The sequence below is a fragment of the Epinephelus moara genome, chromosome 19 (genome assembly GCF_006386435.1).
Source record: "Epinephelus moara isolate mb chromosome 19, YSFRI_EMoa_1.0, whole genome shotgun sequence".
NCBI classification, from domain to species: Eukaryota; Metazoa; Chordata; class Actinopteri; order Perciformes; family Serranidae; genus Epinephelus; species Epinephelus moara.
The window spans coordinates 7,713,825-7,740,314 of NC_065524.1; the positions used below are offsets into that span (position 1 = coordinate 7,713,825).

The 26,490-nt window shown below is 41.6% G+C and overlaps 1 protein-coding gene across 1 annotated transcript in view; it reads right to left on the reverse strand.

The window, feature by feature from the left end:
• thada (THADA armadillo repeat containing) overlaps window positions 1–26,490 on the reverse strand; it is a 121,786-nt gene that overhangs the window by 49,765 nt on the left and 45,531 nt on the right. Inside the window, exons 28-29 of the mRNA XM_050071470.1 lie at window positions 21,200–21,331; window positions 9,097–9,265 (exon numbers count right to left, since the gene is read on the reverse strand). Of these exons, the coding sequence (XP_049927427.1) occupies window positions 9,097–9,265; window positions 21,200–21,331 (301 nt within the window). The remainder of the gene's footprint in view (window positions 1–9,096; window positions 9,266–21,199; window positions 21,332–26,490) is intronic.

The following is a 26,490-nucleotide window of genomic DNA, read 5'->3' on the forward strand; positions in this document are numbered from 1 at the left end:
ATGTGTGTAGTTCTTTATAGATGTAGCCTCTTAATTTGGCTGTCAAAGTACACCAGATTGAAGGCTTTTGATATATAATTGACAAAAATTTCTGACCCCCCCACGTGCACCACGACTAAATGACCTCGGTATTTCAAAAATCCTGCATACGGCCCTGCTCTCTCGTACTGTTAATGTTTAAATAGTCATTCTGCTGTGCTCTGTTACAAAGTCGTTATGATATAGCCTTGTTAGATTTTTCATTTAATAAATATCTAAAATTCTATGCCCTCACTGTTTGTGAATTGCCACGTGAATATAATTCAAGTTATTGTAACAAAGTTAGAAATTCCAGTATCGTGACAACACTACTTTCTGGAGGAGCACAATCAACCCCCCTCTAGAGTTTGGGGATGCAACTTTAAGAAGCAAAAAAAACAACAAAGAAAAAGCCTTGGTGTGGCAGTGCTAAATATGAAAAATATCAAAACCTATTTGTACGCCTTGTTTTCTAGTGAGGCATTTAACTGCTTGTGTGTGTGTGTGTCTCTCTCTCTATGTGAGTGTGTGTTGCAATGAGCCTTGCTCCTCTTTTGGGCCCGGTAAAAATAGTGGTGGTGGATGTGAGGTCCCTTCAGACTCTGTTATCAGCCTGCCCTGCTGTCCCTCCCACTGCCGCAACCACAGACTGACCACATGCTGCAGCGAGCACACACGCACACACACACACACACACACACACACACATACACACACACACACACACACACAGACACACACAGACACACACAGACACACACAGACACACAAACAGCAAGTGCAAGTGCAAATAATTGCATGCCAATTCATGGCTCAGTCCAGTAAAACACATGCACAAAGAAACATATAAATCGGCATTCACATAAACCAGATAGAGGTTAGGCAAAGTGTGGACGCGCCCAATTAGGCAAAAAGAGATCCCAATAAAGACGGGCTAAATATAAAAAGACATAAACACACACTCTTGCTCTATATAGCCGTATTCTTGCACAAACAAAGCTTACATATGCACTCTAGACACCGAGTCACACTCCCTCACATATGCACATACGCATGGGCGTGACACCCAAGTAATTTAGTGGCATGTGTATGTCTGTGCGTGCACGCAAGAACTATGTTACTACATCTTTGTCAAAAGTTACAGCAGTGTATTTAAACTAGCCCCAAGGGAGCTGTTTCTTATTTCCACTGACTGTAGAGACGCATTTATTTTTGTGTGCTGGCAGCATGAGCTGTGTGTGTGTACGTAGCCCCCTGCTATCACTCCTGCTTGTGTTATCTAAAGTCTAAATCTTCTACCCAACCATTTAAACCCAGGGGTCAGTTCACTTTGTTTCTTCCAAACGTCAGAGCCTTTATACTCTTGTTGTAATTTCCTACATTCAACACAAGAAAAATAGGTCAGTTCTCTTTACGTAGTTGACAATGCAGATACAGCTACATGGTCCACATGGGAATGAAAGCCATCTACTGAGTGAAGCTTACCTTGTTACCACAATAAAAAACAATATCTGGGCAAAATGTCTTAGAATATAGCATGCATGTGTGTGATTTATGACTTGATTCAATTATTTTCTTTGCAGTCCACAGCCACTCCTACTTTTCTCTTATGGAAATCCAATTAAATAATCATATCATTAAGATTTAAATCCAGTGCAAGATTCATTTATTATCCGTAATCACTTATCTTGTCAAGGCTCATGGGGGCACTGGAGCCCATTCCAGCTGACATTAGGCGAGAGGTGGGATACACACACACGACAGATCAACAGAGACAGACAACCATTCATGTTCACATTTACACCTGCGGGCAATTTATAGTCACCACTTAACCTCACCTGCATGTCTTTGGACTGTGGGAGGAAACCAGAGAAAACCAACATTGACACGGGGAGAACATGCAAACTCACATAACTACACATAAGGACTCATGCTGGCTGGCGGATAAAACTTGGAACCTTCTTGCTGTGAGGCAGCAGTGCTAACTGTTGCACCACCATGCCGCCCAGTGCAAGATTTAAACAATATGTGCTTTTTCTAATGCATAATTTTTATGTTCTTAATTATTAACAGTTAAGGAAAAAATCCCAAATGTGGGTGGCTACAACAGACACCATGCCAGCTGATGCTGCATGTTAGTGTATGGGTGTATCCCACTGGCTAGCTCATGGCCACTGCTTTGCACTGCGCTCATATGGTGGCTACCGCTGAAATTGGAACAGCATTGTCTCAGAAGCGTAGTGACACTCTCCGGTTTCCTACAGGTTAACACCATTAGGTCTGTCAGCACTGTTGTCATTGTTTAGCACTGTTAGCTGCTAGCTGCCAGCTGCCAGCTCAGCCACCTCCATGTTAAGAACCGTGTCCAGACAACTTGTATGCACAGGGTTGTGAAGTGCGTTAAGATGATTTTGTTTGAATAAAGTAAAATTGTTAAGGTCAGAGTCTTAAACTTGGGTCCTTGACTCCCTGAGGATTTGTAGAGATCTTGCAGGAGGTCAGTAAAATTTGGTGGCACCGTGGATAACAAATACTATTTTAATATCCATTTCATGGATACAGAAAGGGGACCCAGTAATGTTCACATGCCATATGCAACTAAGTTTGGGAAGTGAAGAAAATGGGCTGCAACCTGAAAGTAATCAGACTTTCTCATGTGGCCCCATTAGTTAACAACGTTATAACTTCTTCTAATGTCCGACAGCAGTATCTATCAAATACCTGGGATCCCCTCAAGATGAGACTCATCTCATTTTATTATAAGAAAGCTGGCTGGATTTTTAAGTCCCACACATTCTTTCACTGGTTCAACCCTGAGGGTTTTCTCAGAAAACACAGGCAGACCACTGGCCAAAGGCAGGCGTCGTAACAACAGACCAAAATAAAATTATTGGAAGAGAGCAGGGAAGAATGCATTTGGGAAAACAACACCAGCATCACCACTGCCAGAGGAAAAGAGATTGTGATAGTCCTATTTCTCAGGCCTCCTTCTCCTCAGCCTCAGTTAGCCTCTGTTGTGGAAATACACAAAGGATTACATCCGTCGAGGCGGCCCTCCTCAAACCACCGCAGGCCGCAGCTTTAATACTTCTGGCCTGTACCCGGCATTGTGGGCCAGGGTTGTTGCTGGCGCGTGTCGAGAGCAGAGTCCAGTGTCGGGTTGGGTTAGTGCCGGCCCGTCCGATGGGCTTGTTAAGCTTGGTTCTGGTTGTGTCAACAGAGGTTTGGGGGACGCTGCAGCGATTGAAGTGATTCCAGTGTGTTTTAAGATGTTTTATCAAAGACAAGGGCCTCAGTCAGGCCATTCAGAGGACAGGACGGCCTCGAGTTAAACCAATAAATCAGGCTAATCTTGACCTTTCATTCAAAATCTGATACTAGTCAGTTAGTTTTGTCTTATCTGATTATGTTATTTTAATATGTTATTATTACCCAGAGTTAAATGGAGAACCTACATTAAGTGTACTCTTGCCAAATGTTGTCATAAGACCTTTTCACTCTAGCAAAACACTGTAGGGTCTGTCTGTACAAGTCTGCTCACATCAGCCTTTTAAACTGACATTTCATGGTGAAATCATTTCTTTCCAAATTAATCTCTTTGATCAGCACATTTGTCCACAGGGACAAAGTAAAGCCATGTGATTCTTTCACACCAAGCCTGTTAGCTGTGTTAGACCATCACTTTTATATAATCGTGCTCTGGTGGAATACAAGCTGCCACATAATGGAAAACTTGTCTGTTGTGTAAGCTATGTTAATTTCTTGTCACGTTAGCAAGCAAGCTAGCTAGCTCGCAAACTGATCATTACAGTTGCAATCTGCTAAATTACAGTTAGCAAGCGAGCTATCTCAGCTTAGATTAGTGCTGGAATTTTTCCAGTTGGTTACTATGTTAAAGTTTACCAGCTAATCATGCAAGCAATGACTACATCACTGAGCTTCTAGCTACTTATTAATGAGGACTTGCCCATGAGCTTCACTTTGGTTGGACCAGGCTTTAACCAGAGCCATAAACATATTTCTGGCAATGGACTATGACCATAAAGGTAAGAGCGGCTCAATTTTTCTGAGGTCCCCCGGGAACTCCCTTCAAGGGCGATGCCAAGGCGTAGCACCCACCCTCCAGCTCCCCCTGGTTAACAGTTAGCTCTGTCAGCACTGTTTGTTTAGTGCCGTTTCTGGAGTTAAAACCGTTAGCTACTAGCCTCTGGCTCAGCCACTTCCATGTTGAAAACTGTGTCAAGACAACTCATATGCTTTGAATTTTGCTTAGAGCCCCATTAATAAATATATGAAAATGTGTATTTCTGCTAATAAATTTGGGGTTATCTTTAAAGATACACTTTGCAGGGCTTTCTTAAAAAAACAATGCATAGGCTCATACAGAAGAAATTCCTCTCAGTCATGACTCACAACCCACAAAAAGCGTGTGGTATTTATCTGCAGAGACTCTGCCCTCTGCCTGGATTTTCTTATTTTCCTCTTTATCTGTGCTCGGGGCGTTCATGAGTGTGTTCCCCCACTGTGCTCAGGTGATGTTGGGGCTTTATAAAAAGGTTGCAACCAGATGCCGGATTGTACGCAGCAGGCATCCAACAGACACAGTGCCAAAAACATGCAAACATAGTGAGGCAATACGCCAAATGAGAGTGATTCTGAGGTCGGCTTTTACTTTCACCTTACAGGAACCGACCATCCTGCTTAGCATACCTTTAAAACAAAAAAAAACAAAAAAAAAGCCTTATCTTGCATTTGAGGTGCTGAGTCTTACAACAGCTTCACATGCAAGTCAGTCAAGAATGTAGGTCTAACTGTTTCTGAGTCACACCGTTTAATTCAGCATAGAACTCAATTTACTAGTCCTCAATGACGTAGAAGAAGTGCAGCATTAGTGGACTGGGGCTGGAGGTGGGGTTTGATGGAAACACTTTGTCGTGTGTGGTTATCAGACCTCTTCACTGTGTGTGTGAGAAAGTCAGCAGGGTGGTAGAGCCTGCCTCAGTAGCTGTGATGGTTCCCAGCTCCACACTTGGCCCACTAACAGTTGTTCTTTGACAATAACAGAGGAAGTAATTTCTCCCTCGAGCAAAAACATCTGCTACCTGTTACACACACTCGCGCGCGCGCGCACACACACACACACACACACACACACACACACACACACACACACACAGAAACGTATTAACATACATTAGGCATCTCCGAAGGCTAAACACAATGTCCTCATCATCTCAGCATAAACACACTGCCAGCGTGTGCTGTACATGTAGAGACACACACAGTAGTATTCACACTCACTCACCTTCTCTCTGACTGTTTAATTCTTCTGAGGTCTAAACATCTTAGCTCCCCATCTTACACGAGTGCAGAATATTTTACACACACTCTGTTGACTGCATGGCTACTATCTCCTCTATCAGTGTTTCTGTGTGTGATGCTCCCCTCCACACGTACACTGCAGACTGCTATCTTTGCTGTACTATGTTTAGACCATTTCACCTGCATACAGCTCTACAGCTATGACAGTTGTACCCCCCTTCCAGCAGCGAGACACTCCTTACATATCTGCTCCATCATCTCCACAATGCCCCACCTTCCTACACACCTGCTATCTATAGCCTTGTTAGAGATGGCCCCTACAGATAAACACAACACTATCAGGACTACTGTCATTAACCCTGAAACCCCCTTCAATCAAATGTTTTTTTGTATTCTACAATATGACTCACACCGGGGAATGGCACAAAGTAGGAATTTTTGGGGAGATAGGGAAGCATGAAAAAAACCCTTTCCTCATTTTGGCTTATGGCAAAACAAACTACAGACACTAAAATATTTGGAACCTTTCATATAACTGTATATGAACTGTATATGAGATGGTCAACATAGTTATTGGTTAGCACAGCACAGAGCATATGTTTGAAAGTTTTTGAAAGTTTAAGACTGGAGATATACTTGCTTTTAACTATTTGTCCTCAGAAATCAACACAAAGCATCTACAAAATGCAATATGCACATGTACAATAGGGGCAGCGGTGGCAGAACAACGGAAGCTAACTCGCCATTGTTATAACGTACTTTACACATACCATCTAAGATGGCGCCACTGTCGCTTTTTCTGCCGTGATCTCAGAGCTAACAATATAGTTACCTCCTTGAATGTTGCCATGTTTACTGTTTAGATCATTCAAATCCGAAAATTCTATATTGTCCGAGCCCTCTGCTGCCCTCTTGTGGAATCCTCCAGTAACATACATAGTACATGGACACATATTTGGAAAATTCCATTCATGACACCTTTGATTGTCTCCGGTAAAACAGCAAGTATATCTCCAGCCTCACAGATGTACCAAGTAGGAGATGAGTTTGTGCCCCACTAGAGAATTTCCATTGTACAACAGTATCATGGCATCAAAGAGGGACATTCAACTTTTTCTGTTGGGTACACTTTCCTTCTCACAGTTTTTTAGTATTTAAAAACATATTTCAATAAATATTTCAATATATTACAGATGTACTTTAATTATCAGTATTTAATTAGATCACAAATATGATATAATAATTCTGACGTAAAGCCACTGATCATTTAAAAACAAGGACATGTAGAAAATCCAGTGAAGCGGAACACAAAGTGTGTGAGGTATGACGGGCTGATGTGCTTTCAGTGAGAGGAAAAAGGAAATTAAAAGGCCAAGGAAGGGCTGCAGGCATCAGCTGTGCTATATCCCATACAGACATTATTATGTCTGTGTGAGTGTGACGTACTCCACATCTTACTTTCTCTTCTGAGTGGGGAGAAAAAGTTGAAAATTTGTGGAGTTTGTGAAATGAAAGAGAAGAGAACGGGGATTCAAACTGGCACAAGCGAGGCTAAATGGTGAAGATGAGACACAAAGAACACATGACAAGATTAAGAAGCCACCTTATGTTACAACATTCATTGCATCAGACACATACATCTTACCCTTTGGTATGGGAAAGAAAGACATGGAGAATGAATGGAGAAAAAGTAGAAACAGAAGGGCAAAGTAACAGGAAGAGAGGATACCAAGGAGGAAATTTTTAAAAGGAGACACAGGAAGCAGAGAAACACAGAGACAGAGAGGAAATAGATGAAGTTGGAGCTGAAGGGACAAACGCAGAAACAGTGCAGGGGACATCTGGGGAGGCTCCACACATGGCAGCCATGACAGGAAAGCAAACTAAATTCACTCTCCTCCTGAAATCTCCACTAAGCCTTTAAGAGGCCCTCCTCCTCCTCCTCCCCATCCTTTGCCTTCATCCCACAGCAGACCTCCCTGCAGTCCAGACCACTATCAAACCATAAGTGAGGAAGAAAACGGTGCAGTTTTCATTCTTTGTGTTGACCCCTCGGTCCCGGCTCTTACCGCTCCGCACCCCCTGCTCCCACACCGACCCCGTCAGTGGCGTTCAATAAAAGGCTGGGGAAACTCCCTCTCCCCTTTGCCTCTGCGTGTGTTGATATTACCGGCAGACTGTTTGGTTGTGTTTGTCAGAGTGTGATGACAGAACTAAACACTGGTATTTACCCTGCGATAACCGCCTTGTCTGGACAGGCTCTGTGTGGAAACTGGTTGTGTGGGGCCGATGGAGAATGTGTGTGTGAGTGTGTGTGTGTGTGTGAGTGAGTGTGTGCTGAGGCTTGATGCTCCATATCTATAATCTCTGTGTGGGTGTGCAAATATACATGTTATGATAACCGCTTTGCTAATTGCATTTTATATTTTGTCTTTGTTGAGTGAAAACCTCTCAAGTCCAATGTGATGACTTTGTGTTTTAAGCTGAATTAAAGGATAATGAACTCATTGATAAACTGAGAGTGAATGGTTGTAAATGCAAATACAGTACAAGGCTGATTTTATTAGTTCTGGAAAGATACGATTTACAAGATATGGGTTTATCGTCCAATAAAAGCAAATGATGAGTATCATCCGGTGGTGTGACTGAATGCACCACATAATAAAAAATGTCACGGGTATGTTTCCATATTTTAGAATGGCTATAAAGACTCGCACAATTACATAACTGTTTTCTTAAGCAGGGGGAGGGTGATGTTAATATTAGTTTCCAGATCATTAACACAGCATGTCTTATTAACGATATGTTATGTTATTCAAAAAACATACCGAGAACATAAACATGTTCAATACACTGATTAAACTAATTATATTGTGCTTTGTAAACCAAAGTCCTAACAGTAGATACAATATGTTAAAGTTAATGATGCTCTGTAGAGGTCAGTGGCACGAAGAAAATTTTTTGACGAAATACTTTGATATCCATTTTGCAGCAATACTGCAGGGTTGACTTTTGGTGTTTTCACAAAATCTGACACAATAGGATTTTTGACAAATAATCAGCAATAATGTGGATATAAAGACTAAGTGTGTAAAGGTACATAACAGAACAGCTATAACAGGACAAAATATTACGATATCCAAAATCTAACATGGTATCTAGTCTGATATCATGATATCAATAAAATATCAATATAGCGACCAGCCCTAATGTTGAGATTTTCAGGAATGTATAAATTCAGTTACATGTTTATTATTGGCGTTATTGTTAAAAGTGCTCTAGTATTGGACTATATTCCTCCCTGTTTACATACATAAAGGGGGCAGAATATTAGAAACACCTCTGAATATAATCCTATCCACTACAACACCACCACTAACTATGACCTCAATGACAAAACAGAGTTTAACATAAACCACCCCCAGCTTATCATTATCTTTAATATTATTATTTTGCAATCAATAAAAAATTAATTCTAAATGTCAGACAAAAACGTCATCATGAGTTCCCAGCTGAGGGGGGTCCTCTTCACAGCCCAAAATATTCAGTTTACAATAATACAAAACAGCAGAAAGCAACAAATAATCATATTGTGTGAGGGTTCAGGGTTTGATTCCACCTGAGGCTCCTATCACTACATAAACACTTGTGGCTGTTTAAGCGATGTATGATTACAGCCCCCACTTAATGTTATGGCATATGTTATGTATATATACGAGTGCATCGGTTGATGTTGATGTGTGTGTGGGTGCAGACCTGCAGCAGAGTCCCGTGGATGTGGTTGTGTTGGATTTTGGGTCCGGGCTCTACAGGAAGCTCCTGCAGTAACATGTGGATAGTGGATGGGATCTGGGTGACCAGCACAAAGGGGACGAGGGCCCGAGCTGCCATTTCTCTGGTCCGATACACTGCAGAGTGTCCGCATCTGCAGAACACACATACACATACACACATACACACACACCAGCAACATTAGTGCCATAGAAAGTTATTAACATCATGGAGAGCTGCATTGTTATCATAATCTTTCCATCGTACATTACGTAACATTGTATGTTTGAGTTCATGGAGGAAGTTATAAAGTTCCTTATTATCATAGGTCATGGGGTTGTTGCTGGAACTGTTGAGTTTAATTTATTCCACAACTTTGTTATGAAACATTATTTCATTACTGTGTATTATCAGCATTATTTTAAACTCCAGCCACATCAGGTCATGGATAAATTCTCGAGTTAGGAATGTTGACCTATGACTTCTTTAATTTGGACAGATGGTTGCTATTTTTGAGCATACATTATGTAACATCTTCATCTTTCTCCCTCTTTGTCCCCCTCTCCCACTGCAGAGGCATACTGTAGGATCAGAACTGTGAAAATAGAATGAGAGGGGGTAGTATTTCTATGATCAGAACCTAAACAGGACGGCAGATGACTGATAAATTTTGAATCAAACATTTTTCAAATCATATCTATTAAGAAAACAATGTATTCAATGGTGTTTGTTTTACCACAGACTTCTCTCTCCCTCTTCTTCTTTTTCTCACACTGTCATTTACAGTATCCACCGCTGACGGTGAATGTGACCAGTTACCCTGAGTGCAGACTAAAATTAACCTTGTTTACAAGCTGATAGTCTTTCCTTATCCAATGTCATAACACTGCCATAGCTGACATGAGGGAAGGACATGACCAAGTCCTGAATGAGATGAGAGGAGGAGGGAGGATGACGGATCTCAGGGGTCAGAGCCAGTTACTGCTATTAAAAGAAAGGGGCAATCTTAATAAAATGTTATTTATATTTGCAAACAGCTCAAGATCAAATCCTCAAATAAACTGACCTCCATTACAGCCATCACTGTACAGCTGTACTCCTTAATGATTTTCCCAGTCTTATCCTTGCAGCACCTGCTGTAAATATCCTTTAGACAGGGCAGAGCGCCACCGATGTACGGCTGTACGCCTCCTTTTCCATGGCCTTGCAGTCCTGTACAATGCCGTATTTGTACCAGGCTGTGATGTTCCCCATCAGGATGCTCTTGATGGTGCATGAGCAGAAATTCCTCAGTATATCAGGGGATACCCAGAATTTCCTCAAGCATCTGAGGTGAAACAGTCTCTGCCTCGCCTGTCTTACCACCGAGTTAGTGTGCAGCGCCCAGGCCAGGCTGTCAGTGATGCAGACACCAAGGCTCAATATCATTTCAGTTACACAGGGTAGTGGTTGAATACTATCTTTATGTAATGGCACAACCCTGTAAGTCATTAGTAGGTGTTGATAGTGTTCATATGAACAGATACAACTATGGCAATGATGGTAGTATCACTATGACATTTGTCAAGTTACCTGATGGGGCTGGAAAAGCACGGACGCTAGCGATTTGTTCACAACTTAAGCTTTACACAATTAATTGGACACACAAGACATCAAATACAAAAGAATGCTGCTTCATTACCAGGGCACTAGTGGAGGTACTTTGCTGCTGCACTTAACTTAAATTCCGAATGTCATATGCCGTCAAAGCGGGGGAATGTGGGGCTGTCAAGCACAAATCAGCAATACCAATGTTACGTCAGCTAGCTAGCTAGTTAGCTACCAAAACATCAGCGTACTGTTGGAGATTTTTTTGTTGTTGAGGTAGTTATAAAGCCATTGGAGCTGAAGAACCATTTTTCATTAAAACAACATTAAACTAAGATAATACAATGCTTACTATAATTTCAAACCTTTAGTAACAGAGAAAATACATTTGTGGGTTTCTTTTGTTGCCCATGATTTCTCCCAACACTCCCTTTGAAGTGTGCCTCTGAAGAGCCTCTGTCTGGATTGCTATAGAGCACTTGGCCCTACCCCTCTTTGCCAAGACGAATCAGAACTTCCTACCTCTAGATGTGAACATGAAAAATGGAGGGGTAGGTGCTAAGTGGTAGTGGCAAGGGGGTGAATTGGGATTACGCCCAAGGTACTTGGAGCTGTTCACTAGAGGGCTGCATTGGGACTGGGTCCCAACGCAAATCTTGCGGGAGCGGGCGGTTTGAACTTTGCTGCGGGCGGGAACAAAAAACACTGCGGGATCGGGATGTAGCCTAGCGACAGGATGGAGTCAGCAAATGATGTGGAAAAGAAGCTCAAACAAGGTCTGAAGGCGCACTGAGCCTTCTACTTCCCAGCGCTCTCAAAGCTGGTGCGTTTCATCTTCAGTATCCCCGCATCCAGTGCGCCTTCAGAGCGGGCCTTTAGTGTCTGTGGGCGCATCTTGGAAGAGAGACGCACGGGATTGGGACCGCAGTCGGTCAGCAACAATCTCTTCCTCTACGGCAATATTATGGCCAAGTGATTCATTTGTTAAATTCATTTGTTTAATGAATGAAACAAATGAATTTAACAAATGAATCACTTGGCCATAATATTGCTGTAGAGGAAGAGATTGTTGGGACCGCAGTCGGTCAGCAACAATCTCTTCCTCTACAGCAATATTGTGGCCAAGTGATTCATTTGTTAAATTCATTTGTTTCATTCATTAACTTTGTTTATTTTATGTTATTTGTTAGTGTTATTTGAGCCACTCACAGCCTACTCTCGTTGCTATTTGTTAATTACATAAAGAGGCGTGATGATGCCGGTGTTATTGAGCATAGGCTGCCTAAGTTTGAATGTTTTTATTCTTATTTTTTTCAAACAGACTACCTGCGACATCTGGCTAATAATTTTAAAACTGCTGTTTTTCATGTTGTTTATCATATTGTATTTTTTGCAAAGCAGTCTATTTTTATGTGCCGTGTAATGGTGCAAAGTTTTTGATAAAACGAAGTTATATTTAAATTTATTGTGTAGTGTTGTCTATCTGCTGATCTGGCAATCTGTTTATGTGCCGTGTGATGGTGCAAAGTTTTTGATAAAATGAAGTTATAGGCTATTTAAATTTATTGTGTAGTGTCGTCTATCTGCTGATTGTGTTCTCATTAATGTTTCTTATTCAGGTCTCTCTTAGAAAAGAGACCTTAACCTCAATCACTGAGTGATTATATAAAGGTAGAAAAATAAATAAAATACAGAGGAGGAGAATATTAAACAGCCTTTATTTCATCAAAAACTAAATGAAAACAACGAATTAGGAGCGCTATTCCTGACCAGTGCGTCAAAAGACATGCAGGCCAGGGAAACGAAACAAACAACCCCACGAATCTCTTTATTAATAGCCTATAAAATGACGTGTTTTCTCCTGCGGGACCGGAGAAGACACAAAATCAATGCATCTCTATTATTGTGCGGGCATAAATTCTCAGAGTTTTGCGGGCGCGGGCGGAAGTGGACACACACATTGTGGGAGCGGGTGGGAGTGTAACACACACGTTGCAGTTGCGGGCAGTAATGGTCAGAAATTCAGCGGGAGCGGGATGAACAAAACAGTCCCGCGCAGGGCTCTACTGTTCACCCTCTCCACCATGGCCCCATTGATATTAAGGGGCGAAGATCCTTTCCTACATCTTCTCAAATTCCACTATCAGTTCCTTAGTTTTGCTGACATACAGAAGCAGGTCCTTGTTATTGTTATCTTTGATCAGGCCCACCACAGCTGTGTCCTCGGCAAACTTGATGATGGCGATTAAGTCATGGCTACATAGTGTACAGAGAGAACTGCACGGGGCTCAAAACACAGCCCTGAGGTGCTCCAGTGTTAAGGAGTTCAATGTAGTTTTCAGATGAACGTACATGAAAACCATCTGGGAGGAAAACTTTTCTTTTTCAAATCAGTTTGTTATTTGTTTTTTTTTTCTCTTCACTATAAATCTGAATTGGCTGCCTATACGAATTACACATCAAAAAGGCATGCAGGGGAAAAAACAACCCAGAGACTAAGGATCAGAGACGGTCATATATTTGTGCCAAACATAATGCTTGTGTGGACTGGCCTTTAGACCCTCTACGGTATAAAAGAACATACTGTACACTCAAGGAATATGCACTGCCTGAAAGCCTCAATTTAATTAACTGCAACAAACTTATTCAATGTACTGTATGCTCGTACAGTCACATGGGAGCACAGCCAAGGACACACTCACAAACACTTGTACACAACAAAAGTCAAAGGAGGACAGGATCTGTGATGGCCTGAAACCTGGCTGTGGAGGCCAAAAAAGCAGCTCAGCTCCACTGTGGGAAATTCAACAGAAGGTTCCAGAGAAAAACGGATAAATCACTACAACGGTATGCTTACAAGGTGAGATGGAAGCTTGCTTTTTGGTTTTGGTATGAGACAGGGTCAGATACGTTAGTAGACACAAACACATGGCTGTGTACAATCTGTGTGAGGAAGACAAACAAGCCAAGAAGTGCTTGCAAATAATTATGGACATGTGTTTAATTTTTTGTGAGCTCTGAAGATAACTTCTCAAAAATCTACTCCTGGTCTGACAGAGACAGGAAAAGACAAGAGGCTTGAAATCAATATGGACTTTGACAAAGAGAGGACTGTTTGGAGCAACAAGTCAACTGTCAACAAATGCTTCTCCACCTGCTGTTAGCATGCCTGTGTTTCTCACTCACACACACACACACACACACACACACCTATGGCCAGACAGACAACCTAAGACCCTGTATAAAACACAGACAACAGTTTGCATTCCTGAGCTCCGCACGCTTGTACATGTGAATTTATGTGCACAAGCGTTCTCTCCCTCAGTGACACACACACACAGCATGTCTAATGATCAAAATCTCTGTCCATTCTTCACTTTCCACCCCTCCCAGCCCCCATTTGGGGCCCATATGTTAACTATCTGTGCTAATTTGTCCCATTGAAACACTTTTGCAAAAGGAAATGACAGTTTGGAAGGGTGTAATTTTAGAAACAGGGCCGTCCCCTGTGGGGTCATAGTCAGACTGTTGACTGGCATGGTTAAGGCTCATCTGGGCCTCATTTTAGAGAACTGGGAAAATAATTTCCACCACAAAGACAGTACAATGTTGGCTAAATAGGCCCAAGCATCAAAAATTGTCACAAAAAATATTAGGAATTGAGGCAGCGACATAATCAAAATAATTTTTTGCTTAATTCATTCATATGAACAAGATGTAGCTGTTTTAACACTATCATTATTTTACTTTGTTTGACACTTTTCTCTTAGCTCTAGGGCTGTATGGATTGTTTTGGCGTGAGCTGCTGAGTGTTGGGAGAATATCAGCCACAGAGGTGTCTGCCTCCTCTCATAATCATGGAAGTAGATGGCACTATTTTCTTTGTACCAAACTACACCGTCCAACCATAACACCACACAGAATGAAAACGTGCATCTACTCATGGACGAGAGGCTCCTTCTCATGACAGGATGAGATGTAAACATTAATGGCTTCCTCCTCAGCTATGCTGTATATTAGCTAGCTCAGTGGTGCTAGGTGAGCTAACAGTAGATGCACACTTCCTTCTGTGTAGTGATACGGTTGGCAGGTGCAGTATGGTTGAAAGAACACAGTGTGTACATGAAACTGTTCACAACAAGGCTGTGGATTATCTTGAGCAACCAGGTCATGATTTCTGGAGACATTGCTGTTTAGTTTTTGAACGTTTTTTTTTTTTTGTGGCAATTTGAGCACCACAAGCTGAGTGCAATCTAGTTCCACTTTATTGGAGAGAAGGCAGACATCTCTACGGCCGATATCTCCAACAATAAGCAACTCACAGCAAAAAAAATCTAGACTGATAAATAGCACTACATGTAAGAGGAAAAATCTGTATTTTTAATTTTGAGGTGAACTGTCCCTTTAACTGTTTCATTCGGTGTCAAACCAGTATGTGTAAAATTTGAAAATGTCTTTGGCGCCCCCGGTGGCAGTATAAAAAAAGACACTGTGGCATTAAACTGCACTTCTTGTATCTTCTAATAATACCCCGCTAAAGCAGAGCTACTGTTAGTATTTCTGAGTGCTGATGGACCTAGATTAACACATAAGTACCGAATCTATTTACATTTTGAAATTTGATCGTGGAACAAATAATTTTTCACAGTCCATGTCCAAACAAAATTATAATAATGTGAGCACTGAGGGAGAATATATGGCATATCTGCTGGGAAGGAAATGACAGTGGTCCCTTTTGAAGCCTCACTGTGGTTTATGGGCATTACCGTGCCCTTTCAAGAGAAATGAGATATGAGTCAGTGAGGACGAGAAAGGAAAGGAAGGGAGTGAGGCACAGAGAGCAAGGAGAGATGCCTGGACTGGATATCACAGGACATAAATCACTATCTCAGCACTCTGAGGCTTGAGCATTAAAGCAGAGAGAGGACGAGGGAGAGAGAAATGAAAGAAGCTGAAAGAGAGACACTGGAGGAGATAAGACAAACTGTAAAGACGTCGAGGGTTGGAATGAAGCATCCATTAATTATTGGAATAAATGTGTCTGCTCGTCATCATCCTCCCACTCTTTGTCGTCACCCCCATCATTCTTTTCGTCATTATCCAGGCAGGTGTGACGCATGCAGAGGCTAGGCAGCGAAGAATGTCAAAAATCTTGCGGGGGATGTTAAGATAAAATGCTGTGTGGTGTGATGGAGGGATATGCAGGAAGAATTATTAGGCTTGATGCGCCGTCCTGTCAACAGAAGAGGAGCCAAGCTACATTTGATCCCTGAAGGTGGCGGGTCAGATCATATGAGGAGAGGGAAGAGGAGGCCGGGGTGACAGTCGTCGCCCTCATCAGACACGTCCGCACACGCCTGGTGAAGATGAGTTGGGGGATGGGGGGCTTGGTGAAGAGAAACATGGCTGGAGCCAAAGAAGTTTGAGCTGGGCTATATTTAACATTTCCAACATGTGGGCTTCATTTGGGTGGATGTGTGAGCAGCATACCTTCTCTGACAGGGAGAGTCAGCCAGAAAGTCAGCACTCAGACTATCGACCAGTCAACTGCACCAATTACAGATGGATTTTTAAAAGGATTTACTTAAATATTTCACTAAATTACTGATTTGTTAAAATAAGAAGTCTGGTAAATCAGTTCATCAGTAGCTAGGAGTAACTGATTTGGAGGAAATGATCTGTTTTTTAGGCAAATGGTTCATGTTCAAAGTCCCTCTGTGACCCCACTTTACTTTCCATTTGTCTCCTTCTGACCAAAATGTTGTTAAGGTAAACAGAGCAAACAAATGGTGTCTCACTGAGAGTGGAGCTTTCTAGGCATGTTATTATGATTAAAGGTCCAGTGTGTCAGATTTAAGGGGGTATACTGGCAAAAATAGTATAATAGGTGTGTTTCCTCTAGTGTATAATCAAATGAAAATAAGAATCGTGTTTTCGTAACCTGAGAATGGGCCGTTTATATCTACATAGAGAGCAGGTCCTGATCCACGGAGGTCATCATGGTGAACTGCTATGTTTCTACAGTAGCCCAGAAGAGACAAACCAAACACTGGCTCTAGATAGGGCTATTTTGCATTTCCACATTGGCCCCTCTGCGATGAGCAGTGTCAGAAAAACAGGATTTTTTTTTTTTTTTTTGGTGTGAAATTGCTTTATTCAGCATTTTTACTAGTATAAATCACCTAGTCTGTTTATTTGGGAGAGGGAGAGACCTGCAGATAGCTCTGCTCCTGGTAAAAACCTCCTGAACGATGAACACTGAAGGAATCCTAACCAGGAGAAGTTTCAGCTGGTTGCAAACTGCAATCCTCACTGCTAGATGCCACTACATACCCCTAAATCTAACAGACTGCTCCTTTAAGGAAAATAAGAGATTCTCCAGTTTTAATTAACAGCATCACAAAAGGTTACACGTGGATATATTAGTGCACTGTTCCTCTGAGAAGCTTTCAAGATCACTGATGATAACAATAATATCTGTTTATACATATTTTGTAGTTAATATCTAAAACCCTAACTAATTTAAATACTAATTAAATACAGCATAAAGACAAGATATTCAATGTTCAAACTGATAATATCAAGGCACAAAGTGATTTTGCCAAGTAGGACATGCTCCTGGATCAACATCCCACATTGTATTCCTGGATCAACATTTCAACAACCATTCACAGTCCTCTGACATCATCGGTGTGCTGCTCCTCAACTTTTGTTTTCAAAGTTCCTTTGTGCCTCTTCGAAACTAAGTTTTCCAAGCTGAAGTAAGTACAATTTAACAAAATTTTTACAAGCTACTGCTGGATTATCGAGTAATATTGCTAACGAAGTTGGCTATGCTAACAAGTAAACTTGCCAATAGGCTAGAATTTTAGCGAGTTAGCTTGCTAAGAGGTACACCATGCTAACGAGTAAGCTTGCCAACAGGCGAGGTTACTGTCAACTCAAAAAGATTAAGGGTAGTATTATTTTCAGTTGTAAAAACCTGCTTTAAACAAATTTTCACAGCCTACCGGCTTAGCAAGCTAACTTGCTAACCCTACAGCAGCTCAAAATGATTTTGTTTAATTGTACTAACTGCAATTTGGAAAACTAGCTTAGTTCTGAAGAAGCACAGTAATGTAATGTTGGTCCAGGAAACAATGTGGGATGTTGATCCAGGAGCGTGTCCTACTTGGCAAAATTATATTGTGCGAAAATTTGTTCCAGTTCTGGCTTGATATTGGTACAACAATTTTATGACAAATTGCATATTTTTTCCAAAAAAAGGGTCCCATGATGGTCCAACAGAAGGGGAGGGACTTTGCTTTTCTATCCAAGCAGATGTCTTAGTAAAGTTAGTTTAAAGTTCCCGATTCTCGGAACCCATCGGCTGAATTCGGCGTTTGACTTCCGGCAGACGGCGATACAGCCTCTGGGGCCAGACCCGCGATTTTTTGGCATTCCGGTTTGATTTGGGCAGAGGAGGCGAATTTCCGTTTCCGACTTACATTTATATATAAGTAAATATGCTGAACGATTGCGATGGATTCAGAGTTTGCAGTGGCGCCAATTATGTTCTGCCTCGTTAGTTCACTGCACGGACCGTTTAACCTGGCAACAACTGCAGCTGGCTCAAACGTGATTGATCAATATCACGCAGACTACAAACAGCCTACAACCGGAAACCAGGGCTCTTCCGCTCTTCTTCCGGAGGCAAGCTCTCCGGGGTTTGCCTACAGACTCTACATTCACTGAATGTAGAGTCTGTACATAGAGACTAAAAGTTCCCTTACTGTGTTTCCCCTGGCAGCGTTTCCTTGCTGAGCTGCAGTGGAGAGGGTAACAATAGGAAAGAATTTCAGACTAAATGGACTGTATCTTTGACAGATACCCACATGAACTTTAGAATGTGTGTTTGTTTGAAGCGAGAACTGTGGATTTTGTCTTCCATCACTTACACTGAAAAGGCATAAGATATGGATGTTTTACTGGCCAGTAAAAACAGGAGGAATGGTTACAGCAAGTGCAGCTATTATTAATGTTTGTATGGACACAATTAAAAAAAAAGAAACTATCCTTCAAAGGTTGCCAAAGTGATTACAATTCATCCTGCAGTAATGGACACATGGACGAACAAATACCCACACAAGTGCTGTTATCTAAACCGTCAGTAGAGCATTCCAACCTCAAGGTCTTAACCCAACCCCCCGCTCCTCCCAAAGACACACACAGACACACAAACTCAGAGACACAACCACATACACACACCTCTGATGAACAGCACACTCCACCCTCTCCAGCTGAAAGAATTCTGCATTTATCACAATAACCTTGTTTGAACCTACAAAACCCTAAACCACATAAAAGCTTGTCTGAACATATAGTGTGATATGTTTGACATTTGGGGGAGGGTGTTCCCTCTGATACATACTGAGTGGAAGCCCAGTTCTGTTCACCTGAGAGCATGAGTTGCACTGGGAGAATATGAGGTGGATCATATTATCTCCTTGAGCTCCAACTATGCCAGCTTTCCATCCACAAAATATCTCCAGCTGTGTTTGTTGGCATGCCAGGTGATAAAAGCAACATCTCTAAAAGTCTTCAGGTGTGGGCTAGTGTTTTCCACCTCAACACCTAGACTTCAATGGTATTTTTTGGAAAAGTACTTTTAGTCCCATTTTAGACCTGTAGAACGAGCTGTCACTCTCGGGTCATGACTTAGTTCAAGGGTTGAAACTAAAAGTCACTGGGTTAGATCAGGCATGTGGCTGTGATGAGGAGGGTTTAAGTTTGCAGGTACAAAATCACATCGGTGAATGAGGGTTCTCACAGGAACAGTAACACAAATACATGTTAAGAGGTACATGCTCATGTTCTATTTGCAGGTGCATAATATTTGTAGATTTCTCCATCTCAGGAATGTGAAAAATGCAGCCTGTAACCACAATTTCCCATTCGCCTGTATGGTTTACTCCCCAGTAAACCATGAGCGCAGCTCCGATAAATCCATGCACAATCTAATCAACTGCTGTGACACAAGATGGTAGGAACAACACAGAAACTTGCTGGATAACTACCCCAGACCAGAGTTGTGTTTTGTCTTAGTGAGCAGAAACATAAAAGTCACACACAGATGAAAAATGTTTTCAGCAACTTTCCTATATGATGATACATAAACTAGATTCTGGGAAGTGTAACATTAAAAAATGCAGCAAAGAAATGATGTGACACAAGCTCATAAAAAATACACAGAAGCACCTGTGCAAACAAAACAAACAAAAAAAACTCACACAAGTGCATTAATGTTTAGACTGCAGGTGTTTTGTCTTGGTGATTGTTCTATACTTAGAAAGAGTTCTGGTTCAGAGAAACGTTGTTGAGAGGTTTATCACGGCTGAGAGAGCAGGTGTGTGACCCTCCTGGATTTGATAGAACGTTCCCTATGCTAATGTTTTTTTCAAACCTTTATATAAGCATTTGAGCTGACTGGAAACACATTCTTATTGTTAGTGATGACACAAGGAGGGAGGTGCTGATAAGAAGAGCATTACACCCATGCCTGTACTGCATTTTGTATTAAGCAACTCTGCTGGAACTCTTGTAGCCCTTTTCCATACACGTGTTGGTTTGGCTTGACTTGGCTTGACTCGGTGCGTCAGCCCACCGTGGAAGAGAATTCTTTCTCCATACAACAGAGCTACGCTTAAGGTTGTGTCTTTAACTGATGACGCACTTGCGCTTTAGAACCAACGGAACGTTTCTGTCTGCCCTGCTGGTGTTATTGTGATCATCAACTATCCTACTGTTGTCAGAGTTTTTCATGCCCATCTCCTCCAGCTTGCTTGCAATGTCTCATAAGGATAGTTGAAGTGCTGCTGGAGCACACCAGAACAACACTCCGCCAGTTTTTCTCTCCAGGTGGGGAAATATAATATTAACAGTGTTCAAACTCCACTTGAAATCAATATACATTTTTAAGCACTTGAAGATCCAATCATCACTAAAGCGTATTTCATGCAAGAGAGATAATACAATCAAATGCAATGGTCAAAGTTATCATTTTGACATTTAAGGTGTGTTAAGTGATTCATGATGTCAAGTCATGCATTGAGTAACATGCAGAAAAAAACAAAACTTATTTATAAATTTATGAAAGCTGCTGGTAATGTTTGAGCAGCACAGCAAATTAAATCATTTGTATGTATATATGGGCATCACTCTTCTAATGGTTCCTTTATTTGTGTTATGAATAATGATGACAAACCCAATGTTTTGGCCCAACTCTGGAGATGTTTCATCTCGGGCGTGACTAAGTGAGCCTTGGCACAACTTGGCGCCTTTAAATTGGGGACGGGAATGCAAATCAAATCGGACTCGCTGCTGCCAAAAGTACCAATGGAAAAGGCTTATCAGAGCAGTTAGGAGTTGACAACTCTTTGTGTTTAGGTGTCAAATGTGTAGTCAGTGTGTGTGTGATGAATATGAATATGTGTGTGCTTGTGTGTGTAGCGTTGACACCCACCTAATGATGAAGGGCATGAAAGGAGCAAGTCCCAGAGGTGAAGAAGATCCATCCATCGGAGAAGGGTAGAGTCGACTGAGCACCAGCAGCAGCAGGAAGAGACTGGGGTGAAGCTTCACCTGACCACTGTCACTAAACACACACATAACAACAGCCAGTCAGATTTTAACAGTGCACAATTAATGTGACTGGAAATGTGCAGCATACTGACACCTTTAGAGAGCGTGGATTTGGTTGGGAATCATTACTTGCAGGCCTGTGAAGTCTATTAAGACATTTTACAGTATGTAAAATGAGGCCTTACAAATACACTTAACAAGGCCCTTCACAAACAACTTGGAAGACAAGTATTTGATAGGAATCTCAGCTATTATCATGCACGTTTTTAATCATGTCAATATATGGTGTTCATATTAGCTGTGTGGTCTGTCAACTTCCTGTAAAATGGTCAGAGACAATGATTTTTTAAATTTTTGACTAAAAACAAGCAGGCTTTTGCCAAGCATGGGAGTCAGGAATTCTGAAGACCATTATCAATCTTTTTAAACATCTGCATTCCAGGAGTAGTTTGACATTTAGGAAATTAATCTTATTAGCTTACTTGCTGAAACTTAGATGAGGAATTCAATATCACTATTGTAAGCTAAATATGAAGATAGAGCCAGCAGGTGAGGAGCTTAGCTTAGCATAAATATTGGAGGCAGATAAAACAGCTAGCCTGGCTCTGTCCAAAAAGCCAAAAGTCTACCTACCAGCATCTCTAAAGCTCAGTAAGTAACCGAGCTCTACACGATATTCAGAGCATATCAATGGCCCTGTTTATACCTGGTACTCACATGTGTCTCGATTGAGCCAATCACAAAAGGACAGTGCTAAATACGTGTAAACAACCACCAACACGAATTGTGATCCAATCACTCACTTGCCGGGTCGCCCTGGGTTACATTTGACCACATATATTTTGTAGTGTAAATGCTAATGCATCCTGATACGTATCTGACCAGGACTACGTCATCAATGCAGGATGTGGTGGTTGTTTTGGTGACAGTGCGCTAACCTGGTGCCAACGGTCTATAGGTTGTCCTTACTCACTCGAGCTGTACAAAGTGTTGCCCTGTGAAAGGAGACATGTATTCTGCTGGCAGCATTATCTATAGCTGCACAATTTCTAGACTAGCGAACATGCTAGCGAGCAGCTAGCAAGAGTGAGTATATAATAACTGTGCACGTGGCCCTATGACCCACTAGCTTAAGTGACTTAGGCAGTAACAAAATCTGAACCCAAGAGGTCAAGTGGAGACGCATGATAAATACACATTTGAATTGCAATATGTCTCTACTGTCAACTTGTGTTCGGATCATGAAAACGCATGTTAATACTAGGTATAAGCAGGCTCTATGATTCAGAGGTTATCTGCACACAGCTCTAAACATGGGGGTGGCAAAAAATCTGGGACAAAATATCTTTGTAATAAACAGCTTCAAACTGTTATCAACATGTTTTTAAATGAGCAATAAAAAAAACCTCCTCAGTAGCATCCATGTTGTTTCCACATTAAGATCTAAAACTCATGAACACAACTGAGTCGGAAAAAAGACTTCCCAACTTGGGAAATGGGACCATCTGAGGAGCACATGAATGCAGCATAACTCTCAGCAAGAAAGAGAGTGGGTGTATCTCCCATAGGAATCATATATTATCATAATTCCACATCAAAATATAAAAGGCCTCAAGTCCCCTAGCTCTTTAATACAGGCTGCATATCCAAACCATCCACACTCTAATACAGTTATCTCCTCATCCGTCCTTGAACTGAGCTTTTCACCTCCCTCTTTTCCTCCATCCAAATATCATCACTGCCAACTGAGTGAGAATGGAAACTGTCCGTCTCTGCCAGCGGTTTCACAGTTTCACTCTGGCCCACTCGCAGAGAAGAAAGGAGGGAGGAAAATGGAGAAAGAGACAAGAACTCAAACTACAGTACAAAGTAAGGAAAACTGACTGTTCGAATATCTGATATCTAATGTGAAGAGGGGCCACGCTTCGCCCTCAGGACAGCTTTATTTCTTCTTGTCCTGCTGTCAGCGTCCAGCTCTGTGAGAGAGGAGATCAACTCCTCAAAGGTTTAGGTTTGTATCTTCTGGAACTGGTGGATTTTTATCTTGGTGTTAATAAAACAACTTCAACTTTAGCAGCATTACTTAAGCAGTGTGTAAGCTAAAAATATCATCTCATAATACGGTAATATCATGGGAAAACAGTGTTTACATTATGGGAGCGCCTGCAGTTGAGCTTTGTGTAGGGCTGTTAAGTATGGAAAGTCTGCTTTTATAAGTGTGTGTGCGTGTGTGTGTGTGTGTGTGTGTCAGGAGAGCAATATGTCCTCCGGGCCCTGTCATTAGTCATGAGGATCTCATAGAACAGAAACAGAACAACAGACCCCCTGCGAAAACAACTTGTGCTTTTCATTACTTCATTCAACAACACACACACACGCACGCACGCACACACACACACACACACACACACACACACACACACACACACACACACAGAACCATCCGCTGGGAGTGCCACAGATCGGCAAGATGGGAAATGTAATAGCAGCTCAATTAGTAACTGGTCTAATGTGTTTAGTGTCACAGTTTAGTCAAGCATAACCTGACAGGATGTGATGTCAGAAGGGGGGGGGCAGATAGAGGGGAATTGCAAACATATTAGGCCTTGTTGGGATACAGCTGGGGGCTGAAACACTTGACAGGATGAAAGAGAGACACCGTGGCATTTAATGACATTCTCAAATTCCATGTTGAGCTTTTCCACGAATGTCTGCCCCCTCTCCCCAAACTCCTCAATCATCCCCCTACCCGGGTGTTTGATGAAAAGGTTATTTTTAAAGACAGCAAAAACAGAACACTGACCTTACGCATTTTTATTCTTCATTTAGAAGAGGACTTCTAAATGAAGTAGCAGTAGAAGAGACTCAAGAGAAGCTCTAAAGTAAACCAAAGCTTTAGCTTAACATTTGGTTAGCTCTCAGACAAATAAATCACCCGTTTTGTTTAGGAAATTAGAGAAAAGTACTTGGAATATGATACAAAAACTGTTTTCTTTGGTCGTGAAAGCAGTGGCAGATAAGAGTGTTTGTACTGCAACAAATCACTGCACAGCAGTGTAGAATGTGGGCACTGACCTGAAATTGTTTCAGATATAAACAAGATATTAACATTAGGAATTTGAAATTATTCTGATGAATCTACACGCCACATTAAAAGCACAAACACTATTATTTCACGAAGAAATCAAGTCTCCTTAGCTGAGCAAGAGCTCAAGCATATTCAAATCAAAACCAAATTTGGTGCATTGATAAAGTGGCCAAATACAGCACCAGGTTAGGATTTTATAGTTATAATGTTAATGTACTCATTAGCATGGTGACGGTAAGCCTTGGTGGCCTTCTCGTCCTCTTCTTCTGTTTAATAACAGGCGGCAACTAGTGTTTAAGGTGCATTAGTGCCCCCCTTCTCTGGCGTTCGAGTGGTTTAATTATATGGAGCATTTTTCAAATATTATATTACGTTAAATTTCTATCAAGGAAAATTATATTGTGATAATTAATACAAGAACATTGGAGCACCCAGAAGCTCACCTGGTAGAGCAGGCGCCCCATGTATTAAGGCTATGAACCTAAAAATATAAGTTTATTGTCTTGTCTTGCGGTCCCCAGCTGGGACCTCCGTGCCACCCTGCTGACACCCCCACCTTCGATGGGCAACAGAGATTTTCAGAGAGCCGGTGATGACTGGCAAGCGTCAGATCTGTGCGCACCACAACAAAAACACCGACACATCACCGACAGTATGATTATAACATCCAAAACACAAGTTTCATTCTCAGTGGTTTCTGTGACATGAGAAATATTTTCAAAATAAGTAAAGTCACACGAGGACACTGAATCCATGATTTACACACGGATCTGTTGTTTGTAATGTAGCATTATCGGAGAAAATAACAGGGTGTGTCCTGGAACATTGTGTCAGGGACGCAGGATGCGTACCTAGTAGCAACATCACTACGATTTACCATTTCTAGCAACCAACAGGTATGAATGAGAAGGGGAATGTGTGTGGTGTTCAATTAATTAATTTTGGTTATTAATGAATAAGTAAACAAAAAATGTGACCTTTTTCTTCTGGTTTCAGGTCAGGACCAAGTATGAACATTTGGGCGTAACTTCAGGAAACTGTTGCCAGGTTAGAATCCATCCACACATGGACATCATTTATTACTCATGTAAAGCCTCTGATACACAAAAGTCCCTGTGCCCTGATCCAAGGCGTGGTCGAATAACAGACAATCCAGGATATTCTTAGCCCACTGCAGGTGCTGTTATATCTGTTGTAGCTGTGTGAGTGTGTGTATGTACTGTACATGTGCACATGCATGCACAACATGCTGCTTATCTGCATGCACATTACAGCCACATTTTGTTTGTCTTTTGCTTCCAGCTGTCTGTACGTCACATAACTATCTCTGAACACAGGATTGTTTCTTATTCATAATTCAGAGGTATTTGTTTGGGGAGAGCATTTGTGGAGGAAGATGGATTACACAGTACAACTTTACAGTTCCAAAGCTCATTTCTATAATCTTTTCATATATTGTGACCTATTTTGGGAATGCACTTTTAACTTCCACAAAGACTGTCTCAAACCACTAACAGCAGCTCTCTTGCCTCTTGTCCTGCTGTGTATTGCTACACTATGGTGCGGTTGGTCTGTTTGGGTGGCGCGATACGCTGAGATGATGTGGGAAGTCAGACGGCTGGGATCTGGTTCCGTGGGAAATTTGCAAATGTTTTAACAAGGGTTGAAGGGAGTGAGGGGAATTGTGAAAGAGCCGGTCTCAAACAGCATTCAATTAATTGGATCCATATTAAGATAAGGCCGCCTGGGGAGCTGCTGGACAACTCAGATGCTTTTAAAGAGGGAGTTTGGGCTGAGCTGACAAAGATAAGGCCAATGAACCTCCCCGCTGTGAAAAACAAAACTAAATCTCAACAAGACGTTTACTTTATTCAGTCGTAAAGTCTTAGTCTTTGACCAAATAGTCAAGAAGTTGAGCAAGTGATACTTTGAGAAAAAAGGCCCACACGAGAAGTCAATCTAGGACACTATTACTTGATTAGAGCAAATAGCTGAGTTCATAGTTCATGTTCCCACTTCTGTTCCCACAATCTAGTTTCAGGACTGAAGAAAAGTTGCACTTACTTCACCTCTTCACTTCAGGA